Here is a 20391-nt window from a genome sequence, read left to right as displayed (position 1 = left end):
TTATGCTTTCTAAAACTCCTTCTTCCGTTCCGCTGCTCTCTGACACCAAGTGGCTTCTAGCAACCTCTCCTCAAAACTCCCTGCTGAGGTGAGAAGTAGAGGCATGGAGGACTGATGGGCACAGAGAAAGTGCAAAGGCAACGGACTAGAGGTTTCGATGAAGTCAGAGCATTGTTGCGTGGATGCACTTGAGCAGGTACATTTGAGCAGGTCAGCGGGAGAGGGAGTCGTGGTCAGAGAGCAGAATGTTTGAATAGTCTATTGCTTTATAGATAAGGAAGTCCAAAGAGAGGTCAGCTGACTTGCTCAGAGTCATAGCTAGCAGATGGCAGAACAAGGCCTGGAAGCCAAGTTTTCTGTTCCCAGATGCCTATTCACCTATGTGGTCAGGGAGAGTGCGCTTTTTTTGGTTTCTGTTTTGTTTTTTTGAGACAGGGTCTTGCTCTGTCACTCAGGCTGGAGTGCAGAGGCACAATCTCAGCTCATTATAGCCTCAACCTCCTGGGCTCAAGCAATCCTCTTACCTCAGCCTCCCGACTAGCTGGGACTACAAGTATGCGCACCACCATGCCTGGCTAATTTTTGTATATTTTGTAGATATGGGGTTTCACCATGTTGCCCAGGCTGGTCTCAAACTCCTAGACTCAAGCAATCTGCCCACCTCAGCCTCCCAAAGTGCTGTAATTACAAGCACGAGCCACAGCACCCGGTCAGGGAGAGCATTAAGGAACAAATACCTTGCCATAGTCAATGACAGGCAGCTCAATGTTGGGAAACAGATCTTGCACGATGGCATTGAACAGGGGTGCATCAACTGAAGTGAGCTTGGCGATGTTCATGTCTCTCATTGAGAGCAGCAGAACCTGAATGGGAAAAGACAGAGACTCAGGCTTGAGGAGCCAGGGCCTAGGCCCTTCACCTCCACAGGGCTTCGGGGCAGGTGCCAAGAACAATGGATACACCAGTTAGCCATTAGCAAAGCAGCGGGCAACACGGGATGGGACCAGGTGGGAAGGTGGGAATCCCAATCTGGGGAAAGAAAGGGTCTGAAAGACTTGAGGGAAGTGACATAGGGCCAGTGACAGTGGAAGTCAGGTCCAAAGGCTGTGTCCTTGCTCTACCTCTTCATCAGTCAGATCCGGCTGTAGGCGGCGCTTCTTGCCAGCATAGCGCAGAAGGGAGGTGAGGGCACGCAGGCCAAAGTCATAGTGGTCCTGTCTGGAGAGCTGCTGCACAGCCAGTGAGTAGAGTGTGTACACCTTCTTGGCCAGAATCTGGGGAACCAAAACAGAGGAGGAAACAGTCCATCTCCCCACAAATCCCTCTGCTTCATCTCGGGACAGTCAGAGACAGGAAGCCAGGTACCAGGACGTGAAGCAGCTAGGAGGTACTCTACGGACTCTCCTGATGAAATCGTGTGAATCACGCCATTGTTAATTAGTGGTATCACAGAGGAGAAACTTCCCTCCCCTAAAGTTTTCTCCCCCTACATCCTACGGACAATAGTCTAAGTTCCTTAGAGGATAAGCTGATAGTGAGGCCCTTGGGGAGCTCCTCTGTCCAGGGAATAATTATGAAAGGGAATTAAAATCACTGCAGAAAAGGGGTTATTGGAGTACCTTGCAGTTGCCAAAGCCCTCTCCAAAGAGAATGATTTCTGCAATGAGGGTGGAGTCAGGCACCACCATGGCAATTGGGCGGAACATGGATTTAAGATTTTCAGGAAGCTCTGTGCGGCCAGCATAGCCTGGAAAACAATGCCACTTACTTAGAATCATATATTTCCTCATCTTGATTTGCTTCTCCAAACCCACTTTCCAATCAATCTCATTTTCTCCCACCTTAACTCCATCCCTAACTTTCTCCCTAACTGCAAGATCACATCCTTTCTCATCTCAGCCCCAGCCCTTCCTAGTCCGCTTTGGTCTTCTCTCTTCTCTGTGGTCCTTTCCTTACTTTCTGCGTGGCCCTGTTTCAAACTCAAATCACAGAGCTGTCAATTTCCCATCTCTCCAGATTCTGTGTATAGCTCACATCAGTCCTAATAGAAATCACAGCTTTTCCTCTTATTCGTTCAGTTCCTAAACCCTTTCCTATCCCTGTGCTGTCCTAGGCCCTTCCCCCAGAGTTGTTCTTAGGGAACAGTAATGAGGGACCCTAGGGCCTGCTGCAAAAGAGATGGCAGAGAGACCAGAACTCTGGGAGCTAGCCTAATGGGAGAAGATAACTAAGTATCTTAAAAGATGAGGTCTGGCCAGACGCGGTGGCTCACGCCTGTAATCCCAGCACTTTGGGAGACCGAGGTGGGCGGATCACGAGGTCAGGAGATCAAAACCATCCTGGCTAACACAGTGAAACCCCATCTCTACTTAAAAAAAAATACACAAAAAATTAGCCAGGCACGATGGCAGGCACCTGCAGTCCCAGCTACCCGGGAGGCTGAGGCAGGAGAATGGTATGAACCCAGGAGGCAGAGCTTGCAGTGAGCCGAGATCGTGCCACTGCACTCCATCTCCAGCCTGGGTGAAAGAGCGAGACTCCGTCTCAAAAAAAAAAAAGTTATTAATCCCTTTAGGGAAAACAGTAAGATTGCTTCCCCTTCTCCCAGAAAGTTGTGTGTTTATCCTTCTCTCCCCTTTGCTATTTTTAACCAGACTTCATTTAGCTATACACGTTCGCATGGAAGGGGGAAGAGGAGGATGCAGTTATTTCCCCTGAATACCCAGTCCTTCCCACCCCAGAAACCCCATCCACTCCCTGCCACCTACCAGGATTCATGGTAATGAAGATCCCACAGGACCACACCAGATTTATTTCAAAGCCGTCAAAATGGAAACGGGTGAGGCCAGCAGCCAGGGCAGATAGGATGGACAGGATCTGCTGGGCCACCACTGACAGCACCTCGATGTTGATGCGGTTAAACTCATCAAAGCAACCCCAGGCTCCGGTCTGCGGGGTGCAAGGCAGAGTCACTGGGAGCAAGAGAGGTGCCCCAAAGGCTAGAAAGCATGATTCACACACCCTTCCTTAAAATGTTTCACGAGGTGAGGCGGCCTCCAGAATAGAGTGCAGGGAGAAGGGCACCAGAGTACCCTGTTGTAGCTTCTGGCCAGAACTTTCCATCAGATGGGGCCAGTCTGGGGTGATGCTAGAAAAGGTGTGGGTTGGAAAGAGACTAGGGTAGGGAACTTGTGTGCACTGTCTATTCTGCTCCAGTTAACACGCATTATTTTCTTTAATCCTTTATAATCTTCTGATTTTTGCAAATAAGCTACGTGAAGCTCAGGAAGGGGAAGGGACTTTCCTAGTTGTGGCTGGGCGCGGTGGCTCACGCCTGTAATCCCAGCACTTTGGGAGGTTGAGACAGGCGGATCACCTGAGGTCAGGAGTCTGAGACCAGCCTGGCCAAGATGGTGAAACCCCATCTCCACTAAAAATACAAAAATTAGCCAGGTTTGGTGGCATTCGCCTGTAATCTCAGCTACTCAGGAGGCTGAGGCAGGAGAATTGCTTGAACCCGGGAGGCGAAGGTTGCAGTGAGCCGAGATCACACCACTACACTCAAAAAAAAAAAAAAAAAAAAAAAAAGAATTACCCATGATGCAATGTCATGAAGCTACAAAGCACTGAACCAGATTTGGGTTTCAGTTTATTTTCTGGAACGAAAAGGTATTTAAGGGGCTTCTGGCACAGGGTGGCAGGATACTGACCTGAGCCAGACCTGAGTACATTCGGCCCATGGACTTGTAGTCCAGGCCCTCAGAGCAGTTGACCACAATGACATATATGCCCAGGGCCTTGCCCAGGTCTTTGACGGTCTCGGTCTTGCCCGTGCCTGCGGGGCCTTTTGGGGAGCCCCCTCGGTGCAGGTGCAATGCCGTGGTCAGTGTCATGTAACACCTGAGAATTGAGGACAGAACCGGAGTCAGACTCCCGGAAGCTTCTCAGCTTCTGCTGCCCCCACCCCAGCCACCTCATTCATCCCACACGGCAGACCTGTCCGTCAGGGGGGTGATGACAAGCCGGCCCGAGTTACCCAGGTACTCATAACTATACTGAAATTGCGTGTTGGTCTGGCGGATCATACAGTCATCAAGATCCTGGGGAAAACAGGGCAGAAAAAGAGAGAGGTGGGTTTAGGAGAGTTAGAGCTGGGACAATGACTGAGAGTGGGGCTCAGAGTTGCCAGGGAGGCTGCAGTGAAGGGATTGGGGGTTCCCTTTTAGAGTTGAAAAGTGGAGTGGTTTATGAGCAAGATGGAAAATGGGTTTCATATTGCACGTCCACCCCAACCCAACGCAGCAGCTGCCTGGAGTGTTTCTGAGTCCTGTTCAAGTGACATTCATAATGAGCCCTGACTGGGACAACTGCTTGCCACTCCTGATTGTGGGGAGGAGATGGGAGGAAGAACTGGATTAGGGTACTGGGACAGGACTAAGGCTTGGCTTAGGATATCCTTGCATTTACAGATCATGGATGCAATAAAAGCATTAGGATCCATTTTACAGTAAGAGAGTGGGGAGTTGGCCCATCTGGCACCTTCTCCCAGTAGAACCGAAGTTGGCTGAGCCAGTCAAAGGAATTGACATCCATAAGGCCACTCTTGTAAAGCTTCTCCAACACATCCCGGGCATGAATTTCTATCGTCACCAGAGCCACAATTTTAAGCCGCATGATCTTGGTCAAGTTCCCCCTGATAGCTTCTGAATACTTATTCAGGATTGACACCTGTGGCATGAGGCAGCAGGGAAGAGAGCAGACAGAGCAATGTCGCCAAAGCCCGATCACCCCTCACCCCCACCCAGCACCACTTCCAACCCAGTGCTGACCCCACCTGCTGTAACTCCTGGTAATTCTGCTCCACCGCGGACTGCCCGCACTGGACTTCCATCATAAAGCACCCTCGCTCTGGCCCTTTTCCACCAGCTCACCTCTAATTCTGACTGCTTCCTCCCTGCAATTCTAGCTCCAGACCTAGCCCATACTTGCAGAGCACCCACCTGCTTTTTTTCTTTTCTTTTCTTTTCTTTTCTTTTTTTTTTTTTTTTTTTGAGACAGAGTCTCACTCTGTTGCGCAGGCTGGAGTGCAGTGGCGAGATCTTGGCTCACTGCAACCTCCAACTCCTGGGTTCACGCCATTCTCCTGCCTCAGCCTCCCGAGTAGCTGGGACTACAGGCGCCCGCCACCATGCCTGGCTAATTTTTTGTATTTTTAATAGAGACGGGGTTTCACCGTGTTAGCCAGGATGGTCTCAATCTCCTGACCTCGTAATCCGCCTGCCTCGGCCTCCCAAAGTGCTGGGATTACACGCGTGAGCCACTGTGCCCAGCCTTTTTTTTTTTGAGACAGAGTCTTGCTCTGTTGCCCAGGCTGGAGTGCAGTGGTACGATCTCAGCTCACTGCAGCCTCAACCTCCTGGGTGTGCCACCAGCTAATTTTTGTATTTTTTGGTAAAGAAGGGGTTTCACCATATTGCCCAGGCTGGTCTCAAACTCCTGGGCTCAAGTGAGTGGGCTCCTCCCACCTCTGCCTCCCAAAGTGCTGGGATTACAAGCATCAGCCACTGTGCTTGGCCTCCCACCTGCTTCTTCTTCATGACCTTAAGGATTTTCTTGTCTCCCCGCTCCTTCGCTGTCAGCAGGCACTTGGTGACATCAGCCGTCCACTGGATCTGACTGGCAGTGATCACCATCTGAGGATGTGCAGAAGCCATGTCCCAAAGCCCTGTCCTCGGCCATCCACACAGCCCAGCTCCCAAGTCCCAGTTATTTCAAGAACTGTGTGCCTCTCCCAACTGCACCCAATCTGCTCTGAAAGATGGGACATCATGGGCCTCAGGTCAGGAGCTAAGGGTCCAGCTGGGAGTGACCAGAGCACAGCCCAGAAAGGGGGGTAAGAAACCACATTGTGTGAGACTCAAGATTCTGTCTTTCCACTGGCCACCTCCTTTTAACTCCATCTTTTTAACTCTATCTTCTTGTTCCCTCATTTCTTCATTTCTTTCTTTTTTTTTCTTTCTTTTTTTTTAAATTTTTTTTAATTTTTAAAATTTTTTTAGATGGAGTCTTACTTTGTCACCCAGGCTGGAGTGCAGTGGCACGGTCTTGGCTCATTGCAACCTTCGCCTCCTGGGTTCAAGCTATTTTCCTGCCTCCTGAGAAACTGGGATTACAGGTGTGCATCACCACACCAGATAATTTTTTGTGTTTTTAGTAGAGACAGGGTTTCACCACGTTGGCCAGGCTGGTCTTGAACTTCTGACCTCAAGTGATCTGGCCGCCTCGGCCTCCCAAAGTGCTGGGATTACAGGTGTGAGCCACCATGCCTGGCCCCTTGTTCCCTCATTTCTGTTGACCCCAACTCACCTGGCCAGCCCACTCCTTCACCCATTTGTCCCTCTTGTTGAGGAACTTCTTGAGGGCCAGGCGGCAGTTCCGGAGAAGGTCCCGCAGGGTCACCCTCATGGTCCGTTCCACATCGCCGAGCCAGGACTAGGGGGAGGTGGGAGAATAGGGTAGCTCAGCCTCAGGGGCACGGCCAAGGTCCTCCACAGGGAAGGCAGTTAGGAAGCGGCACTCCAGGGCTTTGTACCCAGAGAAAAGCAGGAATGGGCAACGGCTGGCTTGGGTCCCTGAGAGAAATGGAGGCTCTGAGGCAGATGGTCTGACTTTCAGAAGGAAATTTCAGTTCAGAGCAGAGATGATCATTGTTAGGAATGGCAGGTGGGAGGGGAAAGAGTGACTATCGGCCATTTACAGAGATCTTCTCTCCTCATGGAGCCAGGTGAACTTTCTTTTTTTTTCTTTTTCTTTTTTTGAGATGGAGTTTCACTCTTATTGCCCAGGCTGGAGTGCAATGGCGCGATCTCAGCTCACTGCAACCTCCGCCTCCCAGGTTTGAGCGATTCTCCTGCCTCAGCCTCCTGAATAGCTGGGATTACAGGCATGCGCCACCACTCCCGGCTAATTTTGTACTTTTAGTAGAGATGGGGTTTCTCCATGTTGGTCAGGCTGGTCTGGAACTCCCGACCTCAGGGGATCCGCCCGCCTCGGCCTCCCAGAGTGCTGGGATTACAGGTGTGAGCCACCGTGCCCGGCCCAGGTGAACTGTCTGCAGGAAGAAGAATCAGCTAGGTCCTCAGACCCCCACCACAACTCACCTCCACAGGCCCTTCTAAAAGTACTGAGTGGAGGAAATCAATGTACTCGCCGTCGCCGGAGAACATTCCCACAGCTTCCCATTTGCTGCTGGACCCTCCAACCTGCAGAAAACAGAAGCTGCTCAGAGCCTGGCCGGCCCACGCTTGGTATCCGCCTAGAAGTACTGGGGCCTTTTGAGGGTAATTACTGCTCCTCTCCCCTCCTCTCAATATTACCAATTCGAAGAAGTTCTATCTCCTGAGAATCGAGAATCATTAATTAACATGGCCCTCCTGTTGGGAGGGCAGGGTCCCTTCCAAAGCCTTTCATACCCACCCACCATCTCATTGTGGCCACTTCTACCGACCTTCTGGATTCTCAGCAACTTGATGTTGTCAAAGCATTTTTTGAGGTGTGGCTGCACAGCCTCTGGGTTTCGGGACTGGCCCAGAATCTCCAGTAGGTCATCATTGGACAAGAAGTAGAAGCGGGGGAAAATATGTCGCTTGGTCTCTAAATACATATCCAGAGACTTCTGAATATCTTCCAGGATTGTGTTCATTTCTGTCAATGTGTCCAGGAGGCCTGGGAAGAAGCGCGATGAATGCCATTTGATGGCCTTCTTTCCACTGCCCTGGGGGGATCTGGATGCCCCAACTCTGTGTTCTTTGCCAGCTCTTGAGCAGCGAGGCACAGACTGCCATGAGGGTTTCTGGACGCAAAGAAGTATCCCCAGACCCTCTATCATGCTCATCCCATTCTCTCCATTAATTCATGACTCACTATTCATTATGCACTATTGTACAGGTTACTATTTATGCATTAATGATACATCATATATGACTTCATTAATTTTTTTTTTTTTTTTTTTGAGATGGAGTCTCGCTCTGTCACCCAGGCTGGAGTGCGGGGGCCGGATCTCAGCTCACTGCAAGCTCCGCCTCCCGGGTTTACGCCATTCTCCTGCCTCAGCCTCCTGTGTAGCTGGGACTACAGGCGCCCGCCACCTCGCCCGGCTAGTTTTTTGTATTTTTAGTAGAGACGGGGTTTCACCGGGTTAGCCAGGACGGTCTCGATCTCCTGACCTCGTGATCCGCCCGTCTCGGCCTCCCAAAGTGCTGAGATTACAAGCTTGAGCCACCGCGCCCGGCCATGACTTCATTAATACAGTAACTTCCCCTTATCCACAGTTTCACTTTCCATGGTTGCAACTACCTGCAGACAACTGTGGTCCGAAAATACTGAATGGAAAATTCCAGAAATAAACAATTCCTAGGTTTTAATTGCACACTGTTCTGAGTAGTGTGATGCAATCTCTCACCATCCTGCTCTGTGCCCCAGGATGTGAATGATCCCTCTGTCCAGCGTCTCCACGCTGAAGAGGTTCCCTGCCCGTGAGTCATTTAGTAGCCCTCTCGGTTATCAGATCGACTGTTGTGACATCACAGCAGTGCCTGTGTTCAAGTGACTCTTATTTAACTTAATAATGTAAGCAAAAGTGCAAGAGTAGTGATGCTGCCAATTCAGATACGCCAAAGAGAAGCCGTAAAGTGCTTCCATAAAGAGCTTCCTTCCTTTAAGTGAAAAGGTGAAAGTTCTCAACTGAGGTTGCTGAGATCTACAGTAAGAATGAATCTTCTGGCCGGGTGCAGTGGCTAACACCTGTCATCCCAATACTTGGGAGGCCGAGGTGGGCGGATCACTCGAGATTAGGAGTTCAAGACCAGCCTGGCCACCATGGTGAAATCCCATCTCTACTAAAAATACAAAAATTAGCCGGGCGTGGTGGCAGGTGCCTGTAAGCCAAGCTACTCGGGAGGCTGAGGCAGGAGAATCGCTTAAACCCAGAAGGTGGAAGTTGCAGTGAGCTGAGATCGCACCACCATACTCCAACCTAGGCGACAGAGCAAGACTCCGTCTCAAAAAAAAAAAAAAAAAAAAAAAGAATCTGAATCTTCTATCTGCGAAACTGTGACAAAGGAAAAAGAAATTCATGATAGTTTTGCTGTCGCACCTCAAACTGCAAAAGTTACAGCCTCGGTGCATAACAAGTGCTTAGTTAAGATGGGAAGGGCATTGAATTTATGGGAGGCAAACACAAACAGAAACATGTTCTGATTGATGGCAATTGGATTCAGGACTATCTGAGGTGTCAGGCATCTACTGGGGGGTCTTGGAACATATCCCCAGTGGGTAGCGGGGGACACTGTATAACACACCCACCGAAGAACTTGGGGGTCCATCTTCCTTCATTTCCCATAGGCAAAAAAAGAAAAGAAGGGCTGGGGGAAGAACTTAGGGATCCACTGGCCCACCCAAGAGCTTCTGAAAAGTAGAGATTTCCCTCCATGTACACAATCTAGCAAGCTAAATCACTTTAGATACATGTCATGTGCACACAGTGAAAGAAATCTACAAGGACTGGGCTTGCCAGTGTCCCTCATGTCACAGCAAAAAGAGTTCCAGAACAGGCGGCAGAAGACTCCCAATCAAACAGTAGTTCTTTCACTTACTGGCATGTCAATTCACCTCATCGAGTTTTGACCCCTTTGTGTATAAAATGGCAATAAAATCCATCTCAAAAATCAACGTGAGGCCAGCGGTGGTGGTTCACGCCTGTAACCCCAGCAGTCTGGGAGGCCGAGGCGGGTGGATCACTTGAGGTCAGAGAGTGAGACCAGCCTGACCAACATGGTGAAACCCCGTCTCTACTAAAAAAAAATACAAACGTAGGTGGGTGTGGTGGCACACGCCTATAATCCCAGCTACTTGGGAGACTGAGGCAGGAGAATTGCTTGAACTGGGAGGTGGAGGTTGTGGTGAGCTGAGATCGCGCCATTGCACTTCAGCCTGGGCAACAAGAGCGAAACTCCGTCTCAAAAAACAAACAAAAAAAACCAATGCGAGTACTAATTGAAATGTATTCACATCGGTAGCTTCTCAATAATGTTAGTTTCCTCCCAGCCTACAGCCCCATACCTTAGGTCTTGATTGATTTTCCCCTTGTCTTCCTAGTTTCTAGCTTTCTGAAGAAAGGAGGGACACTAGTGAGTGTGACTCAGAGGTAACCCTCATGCCTTCAAACACAGGGTCTACAGGCTGTTGGGTCCTGTGAGTGCAAACCTGAGTGACCCCCGGAGATCACAGGTAGACTCAGTAGCCGTGGACAAGATGGATTTATTCTGTGCATTCAACAAAGGGATCATTGTTTTTTTGGCTTTGCTTATAAATTGTTCCGAAATATAATTCAATCAATTATTTCAAATAATATCAGTCATTGTCATTCAACTTTGCATATCATAACTTTTCATGTTTACCTTTTATCAGAATAATTAAAGTTATTTTTATTGATGTGTATACTGAAGGCTCTTGGAAAAATGAAGCACTGTTAAGACTAGCCCTAGGTAAAATGAAGAGGTCCTCTGTACCCCCGCCAGAATTCTTCACCACAGGATGCCCATTCTAGATGCCCGTTGTCAAACCTGACTCCCTGATTCTCTACCCCAGTCTCCTCCAGTCAACCAGCCCTCACTATGTGTTCATCTTACCATGTGTTCATCCCTTTCTTCCCCATACCCTACCCCATCCCATGGCTGAAGGCTAATCTGCTAAACTAAAGTCAATGTAGGCTGGGCTCAGTGGCTCACACCTGTAATCCCAGCACTTTGGGAGACTGAGGGAGGTGGATCACCTGAGGTCAGGAGTTCGAGACCAGCCTGGCCAACTTGGTGAAAGCCCAGCTCTACTAAAAATTTAAAAAATTAGCCAGAGGTGGTGGCACATGCTTGTATTCCCCAGCTACTTGGGAGGCTGAAGCAGGAGAATCGTTTGAACCCAGGAGGTGGACAGTGCAGTGAGCCCAGATTGCACCACTGTACTCCAGCCTGGGCAACGCACAAACCTCCGTCTCAAGAACAAATTTTTTTTAATAAATAAATAAACTAATCTGACTGATTCCATATCCCATGCTTTTAACCACTACATTATTATACTCCACGCAAATACTTGTTGAGTTTAATTTATGGAATTGTGATCTAATGCTTAGAAGAGGTGATGGAGATGGGACATGTTATGAGAGCTGGGGGCATCAGTCTTTTTAATCAATGAAACATGCAACCATGACCAAGCAGAGTGCCTGCCGAAGCTGTGTCAGGGCAGCAGCCCTGGAGCTCTGACCTGGGTAATGGGTGCTCCGGAGAGCATTGTTGTCCTTGTTCATCCTGTCCATGATGGCTTTCCAGTTGCTGTTGACCTGGTCAAATAAGGCTGATTCATTGGGCAGCTGCTTGCGGATGTCTTCTCCTAGGAAGATATTCTGAGGGGGCCAAAAATTGGGGTGAGAGGCCACTTCTTTTTTTTTTTTTTTTTTTTTTTTGACACAGAGTCTCGCTGTGTCTCCCAGGCTGGAGTGCAGTGGCGCGATCTCGGCTCACTGCAAGCTCCGCCTCCCGGGTTCACGCCATTCTCCTGCCTCAGCCTCCCAAGTAGCTGAGACTACAGGCACCCGCCACCACGCCCGGCTAATTTTTTTGTATTTTTAGTAGAGACGGGGTTTCACCATGTTAGCCAGGATAGTCTCGATCTCCTGACCTCGTGATCCACCCGCCTCGGCCTCCCAAAGTGCTGGGATTACAGGCTTGAGCCAGAGGCCACTTCTTACACACTCTCCACCCTCTGCTCCCTGTTCCCAGATCGTGGGTGACAGTTGAGTAGAAGATACAGAGTGCAAGAAGTCAAAGGCCAAGATGCCCAAGTTCTACAAGGAAAGTTGGAAGTCGGGGGCCAGGTACTTGGGTCTAAGAAGAAAAATGGAAGAAAAATCTAGGAAGAAGAACAAAAACTTGTTAGGGAGGGAATCTAAGGTGAGAGGTAATACCTAAGAATCAGACAGCTGGGTCCTAGATGAAGAGTGACTTTAAAGGTAGGAGAATGAGGCTGATAACAGGGCAAAATCTAGGTCTTAAGCAAATGAAGGAGGAAAAGCAGGAAGCAGGAAAAGCTTGGGCGCTGAGTCCTGACCTCTAAGTACATCCACTGACGCTGCACTGTGAGAATCATCTCAATAACTTCCAGAATGAGGGAGAGGCAGCGTTCCCAGTGATCCACATCCTTCTCAAAGGCCTTGACAAAGCGAGATGCCTTCATGGTAGACAGAGCTACCTGGTTATCTTCCAGCGCCTGGAATATTTCTTCTGTACCTCTGGGACACAAGGGGTCAAAATCATAGTCCATCCCCACCTGCCCAACCTTGGCCCCACGCTGCAGCCCAGGTCACACAGCCCCCTCTTCTCCTGGAGCCCCAGCTCCCCCCAACCTGAGCCGATGATGGCCTTTATCCTTGTAGGGTACTATGTCGAGCTGAGTCACATCCCAGGTCTTGGCAATGTTTTGTAAAGCCTGTGGAGAGAAATTGGGGGACACAGCAGTCAGGTATCTCTTCCCTAAAGGGAACAGGAGCTGAGAGGCATCATCAGATGATGAACAGCTGGAAGCCTGTGCTCCAGGAGGTGCAGGAGGTGTGGGAGCATGGGAGAGGAGGGTCGTACCACTTCTATAGCCAGCTCTTTAGTTGCTGAAGCAGAGATCTCCCCAATTTTCTCCACGTGCTGATCCATCCCAAGCTCCACAATCTGCTCCAAGGTGAAGCTTTCAGATTCCTGATCAAACTCTCGCTGGATCTCATCCCTGACCTGGTCCCAGTGCCTGCAGCCAGGAACAGGAGGGTGTGAGGTCAGGAGCATTACCATCACTCCCAGTGCTGTCTCCCACTGGGACACTGTGATTCTGCGTAGTTATTAATTCATGATTCAACTCATTTTGCTAAACAGGTTTGAAGATGCAATCATAGGCACCATGGGGAATACGAAGATTGAGGTGAGACCCTCCAGGAGTGGATTATCTGGAGAGGGAGTTGAGGCAGCTGCGCCCACAAAACATACAACGAATCACCGCAGGTTTACTCTAGATCTACACTGAGTAAAGGCCTTACATGAAACATCTCATATCATTCTCATGGCTACTCTATAAATTAGGAATTATTATTATTCCATTTACGGATGAGAAAACTGAGGCTTAGAGAGGTTAAGTAATGTAAGCAAATAAAGTGGTTAGGTTATACATAACCGTATAACACTTAATGGTTTCGGCATTGCCAAAAACATTATACTGGAAGAAAGACGAAGAAGCAAAATTATTTTCTCTTAAATGGATAGATCATTATTAAAACACCATTTATAAAAATTACTTCATTTTTATAAATCTATCCCCAATGGCTCGAGATGCATTCTCTACCATATGATAAATTCCGACGGATTAAAGGAGTTAAACCTGAGAAACACAAAGCATTAGAAGACAGAATGAAGAGGATGTATTTGTAACTTTGGGATAGGAAAGGTCTTCCTAAACAAGGCACAAAGGCAAAAACCATACAGAAAGAAAGTTATACTTTTGGCTATCTCAAAATAAAATCTTTTGTATAACAAAAGACATAAGGCGGGCCGGGCCGGGTGGCTCACGCCTGTAATCCAAGCACTTTGGGAGGCCAAGGCGGGCGGACCACTTGAGGCCAGGAGTTCAAGACCATCTTGGCCAACATGGCAAAACTCCATCTCTACTAAAAATACAAAAATTAGCCGAGCATGGTGGCAGGTGCTTATAATCCCAGTTACTCGGGAGGCTGAGGCACAAGAATTGCTTGAACCCGCGAGGCGAAGGTTATAGTGAGCCGAGATCACAGCACTGCACCCCAGCCTGGGCAACAGAGTGAGACTCTGTCTACCTCCCAGAAAAAGAAAAAAAAAAAAAGACATAAGGCTTAGTCATGATAGACAACTCCCTCTCAGACAGCGGGAGGCCCCAGGGCAGGGGGCAGAGAACAAGAGTCAGCAAGGCTGGATGACCTGAGACAGTGCAAGAAGCAGAGGACAGTGGCAGGCTTGGTGTCTGTGCCACATGTTCACTGAGCACTATTCGCAATAGCCACGATGTGGAATCACCCTGAGTGTCCATCAAGCGATGAATGGAGGATGAAAATGTGGTGCATATATACAGTGAAATATCTTCAGCCACAGGAAAGAAGAAAATTCTGTCATTTGCAACAACATGGAAGAACCTGGAGGACATTTTGCTAAGCGAAATAAGCCAGGCAAAGAAAGACAAACACCGCATGATCGCACTCATATGTCATATGTGAAGTCCAAACAGGTTGAACTCACAGAAGCAGAATTGAATGCTGGTTATCAGGGACTGGGGGTGGTAGGTGGAGAGTTGGGGAGGTGTTGGTCAAAGGACACAAAATTTCAGTTAAACAAGAGGGATGATCTCCTGTACATTGTGGCAACAATGGTTGATAACAATCTATTGTACACTTGAAAACCACTGAGAGTAGCTTTTCAGTATTCTCATTACAAAAAATAGGTATGTGAGGTAATGCATATGATAATTAGCTCAATTTAGCCATTCCGCAATGTGTACATATTTCAAAACATTATGCTGTACACCATAAGTGTATGCAATTTTCATGCGTCCATCAAAATTAAATGTTTGTTAAAAAGAGGAAAGAGAAAAAGACATACATTTGTGGACAAAGGGGAAGAGAGAGCTGTGAACACCGTGGAGAGGAGAATGGGAGGGACCAGGTGGTGGCGCAGGCCAGCGGGGCAGAGTGGACACCCGGGAGCAGAGGGGCAGCCTCACCTCTCTCTAAGGGCAGGGTTCCGTAGGTCTGAGATGAGAGGCATGGTCCTCTTGAACTGCTCTATTTTTGAGCGAGTGGTTTCAATAATTTCCCAGTTTCGGTCCTGAGCAAAAGTTGGGGGCATCAGAAGACCCGACGACCTCCCTGGGAATAGACCCCGATCCTCCACTAGCTTCTCTTCCGCCTCCCCGCCCTGTTTCTCCCCACCTTATACTCTTTGGCTAATCTTGTGAGGCGACGAAACAGCCCGTGGGCCATGGTCTCCATGGTTTCGGTCTGCAGGGTCAGGAACCGGCCAGTCTTCCACTCATTCCAGTTCTCCTCCCAGTCTCGTGTGATCTCCCAGACTTGCTGGAGGGCATCAAGCTCCTACAGAGCAGAAAGGCACATTGCATGAAGTGGCACCTGCCCTCCTCCTCCCCGACGGACGCCCAGGCCCTTCGCTGCTCTCGCTCTGTGACGCTTTCCCTCTAGATAATACAGCGGCCTCCTCCGTCCACATAAATTTCTCCACTCTGTCGCCTTGTTCCTTATCAAGGAACAAGCACAGGAAAAGATCCTCAATGTCATGAGTCATTAGGAAAATGCAAATCAAAAGCTCAGTGAGATACCACTTCACACCCGCTAGGATGGCTAGAACCAAAAAAAAAAAAAAAAAAAAAAGGTAAATAAGTGTTGGCATGGAGATATGGAGAAATAGGAAGCCTTGTACACTGCTAGTGAGAATGTGAAATGGTGCAGCTGCTGTGGAAAATGGCTTGGCAGCTCCTCAAAAAGTTAAACATAGAGTTTCCATATGATCTAGCAATTGCACCCCTAGGCTCACACCCACAAGAATAGGGAACAGGTGTTCAGACAAATACAAGTCCACGCGTGTTCATGGCAGCACTACTCCCTTTAGCTAAAAGGTGGAAATAACCCAAATGTCCATCAACTGGTGAATGGTAAACAAAATGTGGTAAATTCATACAATATTCAAATATGAATATTCAGCCATTTTAAAAAGTACTGATCCATGCTACACCATGGATGAACCTTGAAGACATTATGCTAAATGAAAGAAGTCAGATTAAAAAGGCCACATATGGCCGGGCGCGGTGGCTCAAGCCTGTAATCCCAGCACTTTGGGAGGCCGAGACGGGCGGATCACGAGGTCAGGAGATCGAGACCATCCTGGCTAACACAGTGAAACCCCGTCTCTACTAAAAATACAAAAACTTAGCCGGGCGAGGTGGCAGGCGCCTGTAGTCCCAGCTACTCGGGAGGCTGAGGCAGGAGAATGGCGTGAACCCGGGAGGCGGAGCTTGCAGTGAGCTGAGATCCGGCCACTGCACTCCAGCCTGGGTGACAGAGCGAGACTCCGTCTCAATAAAAAAAAAATAAAAAAAAAAAAAAAAGGCCACGTATGATATGGTTCCATTTGTATGAAGTGTCCAGAATAGGCAAATCACACAGCTGGAAAATAGGCTCATAACTGACTGGGGCGGGGGACGGGGGATGGACGTGACTGCTAAGGGGCAGAGTTTCCTTTAGGGTAATACAAATGTTTGGGAATTAGATGGAGGTGGTGTGAATCACTAAATGTCACTAATTGTTCACTTCAAAATGGTTAATTTTGGTGGGGCGCCGTGGCTCACACCTGTAATCCCAGCACTTTGGGAGGTTGAGGCAGGTGGATCACCTGAGGTCAGGAGTTCGAGACCAGCCTGGACAATATGGTAAAACCCCATCTCTATACTAAAAATATAAAAAGTAGCCAGGCATAGTGGTGGATGCTTGTAATCCCAGCTACTCGGGAGTCTGAGGCATGAGAATCGTTTGAACCCGGGCGACAGAGGTTACAGTGAGCCGAGATTGCGCAACCACACTCCAGCCTGGGCAAGAGAGCAAGACTCTGTCTCAAAAAAATAATAATAATTAATTTTGTTATGTGAATTTTACCTCAACTGAAACAAAAGCTCCTCGTGAGCTCCTCTCCCGTCCCACTGCCTTTGTGGGTGCTAAGGACCCATTATCCTGTCCCTGCCCCTTATCGACAGTGACCACAGGGTCCTCGCTCAGCACACCACCTTCTCCAGGTTCTGAAGGTCCTTAGAGGGTGGCTGCTCGATCTTGAAGATGCCCAGGTTGGCTCGGAGACTGTTTTCCTCTTCCCGCATGGTCATCAGCATGGCCCGCACTTGTCCGATCTGGTCTAGGGCAGACATGTGTCCCACGTTGCTGGTGAAAGGGCCTGTGGAGGATTCAGGATGAAGCTCAGCTTCCCGCTCACATCTGGCAAGGACAGCCACGGCTCTCCTATCTCTTTGTGGGCAAATCTCACCTCTCTCCTCATGTGAGAGAGGGAAGGGAAGGAGAACAAGAGGGAACGCATTGAAAGAATGATGGTTAATCTTAGCAAAAACTCCTAAATGCGGCTTGAGAGTCAGGAACAGATGGAATACGAAAGTCGGGATAAGAAAAGTAGAAATGGGCCGGGCGCCGTGGCTCACGCCTGTAATCCCAGCACTTTGGGAGGCCAAGATGGGCGGATCACGAGGTCAGGAGATCGAGACCATCCTGACTAACACAGTGAAACCCCGTCTCTACTAAAAATACAAAAATTAGCCGGGCGCGGTGGCGGGCGCCTGTAGTCCCAGCCACACGGGAGGCTGAGGCAGGAGAACGGCGTGAACCCAGGAGGCGGAGCTTGCAGTGAGTGGAGATCGTGCCACTGCACTCCAGCCTAGGAGACAGAGCGAGACTCCGTCTCAAAAAAAAAAAAAAAAAAAGTAGAAATGGGGGCCGGTCGCGGTGGCTCACGCCTGTAATTCCAGCACTTTGGGAGGCTGAGGCAGGCGGATCACAAGGTCAAGAGATCGAGACTATCCTGGCCAACACGGTGAAACCCCGTCTCTACTAAAAATACAAAAATTAGCCAGGCATGGTGGCGCACGCGCCTGCAGTCCCAGCTACTCGGGAGGCTGAGGCAGAAGAATCGCTTAAACCCAGGAGGTAGAGGTTGCAGTGAGCTGAGATCGAGCCACTGCACTCCAGACTGGCAACAGAGAGAGATTCCATCTCAAAAAAAAAAAAAAAAAGCAACAGAAATAAAAAAGAAAAGTAGAAATGCTATGAGCTGCACCTGTGCCCAAAACGAGAGCCACTGAGTGTCCTCCTCCTTTCCTCCTGAGCGGTGGCTCTTCCTTGCCCCAGCACCCACCCTCCGCCTCCCCTCCCTGTTCTCCCTTCCCAGGACCTGGGCTTGGAAGGCGGGGTCTCTAAACAAAGGCTAAAGAAGCGGGAGAGGTGTATCAAGTAGTACCTTTGAATTCGAAATCTTCCAGAAGCGTATGTGCTTTCTTCTTGAAGTCATCTGCCGAGTGGATCAGGCCTGTCTTGAATTTCTCCTTGTATTTCTTCAGCATTTGCTCACTGTCCAGCAGAGTTTGTTGGAAGACAACCCATTCCCCATTGAGACTGTCCAGCATCTCCAAGACCTGGGGGTGTCAGAGAGTGGCAGATGACCAGGAGCAGGAGGTCTGCCCTCTCATAAAGGCTTTTAAGGACTCTTTTCTGATCCTCCAGACCAGAGTCTGGGGATGAGTTTTGTACATGTGACAAGGCCTAAAAAAGTCAAAGTGTGAGTTGCTGGGCCTAAAAGAAACCCTGGCCAGGTGTGGTGGCTCACACCTGTGATCCCAGCACTTTGGGAGGCCAAGGTGGGAGGATCACTTGAGATGCCTGTAGTCCCAGCTACTCTGGGGGCTGAGGTGGATCACTTGAGCCCAGGAAGTTGAGGCTGCAGTGAGCCATGATTGCACTACTGCACTCCAGGCTGGGGAATGGTTGGAGGCCCTGTTTCAAAAAAAAAAAAAAAAAACAGTCTCAAAGCTGTCTGTCTGAGAATGAGGCCAAAACCAAAAAAAAAAAAACAAACAAAAAGTAAATGCAGGCCGGGCGCGGTGGCTCAAGCCTGTAATCCCAGCACTTTGGGAGGCTGAGATGGGCGGATCACGAGGTCAGGAGATCGAGACCATCCTGGCTAACACGGTGAAACCCCGTCTCTACTAAGAAATACAAAAAATAGCCGGGCGAGGTGGCAGCGCCTGTAGTCCCAGCTACTCGGGAGGCTGAGGCCGGAGAATGGCGTGAACCCGGGAGGCGGAGCTTGCAGTGAGCTGAGATCCGGCCACTGCACTCCAGCCTGGGCTACAGAGCGAGACTCTGTCTCAAAAAAAAAAAAAAAAAGTAAATGCAGTAAGTAAAACCAGCTGGGTGCAGTGGTTCACACCTATAACCCCAGCACTTTGAGAGGCCAAGGTCAGCAGATTGCTTGAGTTCAGGAGTTTAAGACCATCCTCGGCAACAAAATGAGACCCCATCTCTACAAAAAAATACTAAAATCAGTCAGGTGTGGTGGCATGCACCTGTGGTCCCAGCTACTCGGGAGGCTGAAGTAGGAGAATCACTTGAGCCTGGGAGGCAGAGGTTGCAGTAGGCCGAGATCGTGCCACTGCTCTCCAGCCTGGGTGACAGAGCCAGACTCTGTTTAAAAAAAAAGAAGAAGAAGAGGAAGAGGAAGAGGAGGAAGGAAAAGAAAAGAAAAAAAAGGAAAAAGAAATCCAGAAGCTAAGTAAAGGTATCGTTTGAGCTAGCTTTGGCTTTCAAATCTGGAGTCTCCTCCTCCTGTCACTTCTCTACTCTCCCTGAGGACAGCCAAGGGCCTCCCCTGCAATCTGCCGCCCATACGGGTTCCAGGTAGACCAAACACCACAGGAACTCACACTGTCCTCGACTGGCACCTCGTACTTTTCAAGAATGGCAAATTGCTCGTGTATGGGAGGGATCTGAGTCTCCAGGTTGGCCAAATCGTGCTGCAGGGTATCCATGAGCTGCAAGCTGACCCCCAGTTCCTCCAGCGTCTGGGGAGGGCGGCTGATTCTGAAGGTGGGCAAAGGGAGCTCTAATGAGTGGAAGGCCCAGGGCCTGCCCCTGGCCCCTTCCTGCAGGGCGCCCCAGCCCGCACTTCTCTGCATTGTCCTTCAGGTAGGTGTGCAGCTCCAGGAGACGCCCAGCAGCCATCTCCCTGAGCAGAGTCGTGAACTTGTTCTGCCACTCATTGCAGTGCTGCACCAGGGAGAACTTGAGGTGCGAACAGTCCAGCAGCACAAACTGGATGTTGGTGACGGTCTCCTCTTTCTGCACGTTATTAGCAACTTCTGTGTAGCTGCAAGAGCCCCGGATCCCAGCTAGAATGTCATTTTCTTCAGACATGCCCCCTGTCCCAGCGCAGGCTCCAGGTCTCATTTCCTTCCACCCATATCTGGGCAGCAGTTCTAGAGAGTTCTTCTACTCCCAGGCATCCCTCATTCCAATCTGCCCCAGCCATGCAGCTGTGACTGTCATTTTCCCAGTCACTGGCTATAAGATAGCTGTCAAACTTCTTAGTCTGGCATTCAAAGCTCTAGAGTGAGGCCGGGCGTGGTGGCTTACACCTGTAATCCCAGCACTTTGGGAGGCTGAGGCGGGTGAATCACAAGGTCAGGAGTTCAAGACCAGCCTAGCCAACATGG

The 20391-nt window shown here is 49.4% G+C and overlaps 1 protein-coding gene across 1 annotated transcript in view; it reads right to left on the bottom strand.

Moving 5' to 3' along the window:
• The window catches only part of DNAH2 (dynein axonemal heavy chain 2), a 123766-nt gene that overhangs the window by 55501 nt on the left and 47874 nt on the right, over window positions 1–20391 (bottom strand). Inside the window, exons 21-41 of the mRNA XM_045375386.2 lie at window positions 19845–20045; window positions 19603–19759; window positions 18141–18315; window positions 16906–17069; window positions 15044–15205; window positions 14836–14939; window positions 12687–12843; window positions 12455–12537; window positions 12160–12340; window positions 11317–11455; window positions 7508–7725; window positions 7161–7262; window positions 6367–6492; window positions 5583–5693; window positions 4540–4728; window positions 3997–4100; window positions 3711–3900; window positions 2769–2949; window positions 1620–1747; window positions 1122–1274; window positions 738–863 (exon numbers count right to left, since the gene is read on the bottom strand). Of these exons, the coding sequence (XP_045231321.2) occupies window positions 738–863; window positions 1122–1274; window positions 1620–1747; window positions 2769–2949; window positions 3711–3900; window positions 3997–4100; window positions 4540–4728; window positions 5583–5693; window positions 6367–6492; window positions 7161–7262; window positions 7508–7725; window positions 11317–11455; window positions 12160–12340; window positions 12455–12537; window positions 12687–12843; window positions 14836–14939; window positions 15044–15205; window positions 16906–17069; window positions 18141–18315; window positions 19603–19759; window positions 19845–20045 (3151 nt within the window). The remainder of the gene's footprint in view (window positions 1–737; window positions 864–1121; window positions 1275–1619; window positions 1748–2768; window positions 2950–3710; window positions 3901–3996; window positions 4101–4539; window positions 4729–5582; window positions 5694–6366; window positions 6493–7160; window positions 7263–7507; window positions 7726–11316; window positions 11456–12159; window positions 12341–12454; window positions 12538–12686; window positions 12844–14835; window positions 14940–15043; window positions 15206–16905; window positions 17070–18140; window positions 18316–19602; window positions 19760–19844; window positions 20046–20391) is intronic.

The sequence above is a fragment of the Macaca fascicularis genome, chromosome 16 (assembly GCF_037993035.2).
Source record: "Macaca fascicularis isolate 582-1 chromosome 16, T2T-MFA8v1.1".
Classification (NCBI taxonomy): Eukaryota; Metazoa; Chordata; class Mammalia; order Primates; family Cercopithecidae; genus Macaca; species Macaca fascicularis.
Note: the sequence above shows the minus strand (reverse complement) of the source record. Positions and strands in the feature narration are given on the sequence as shown.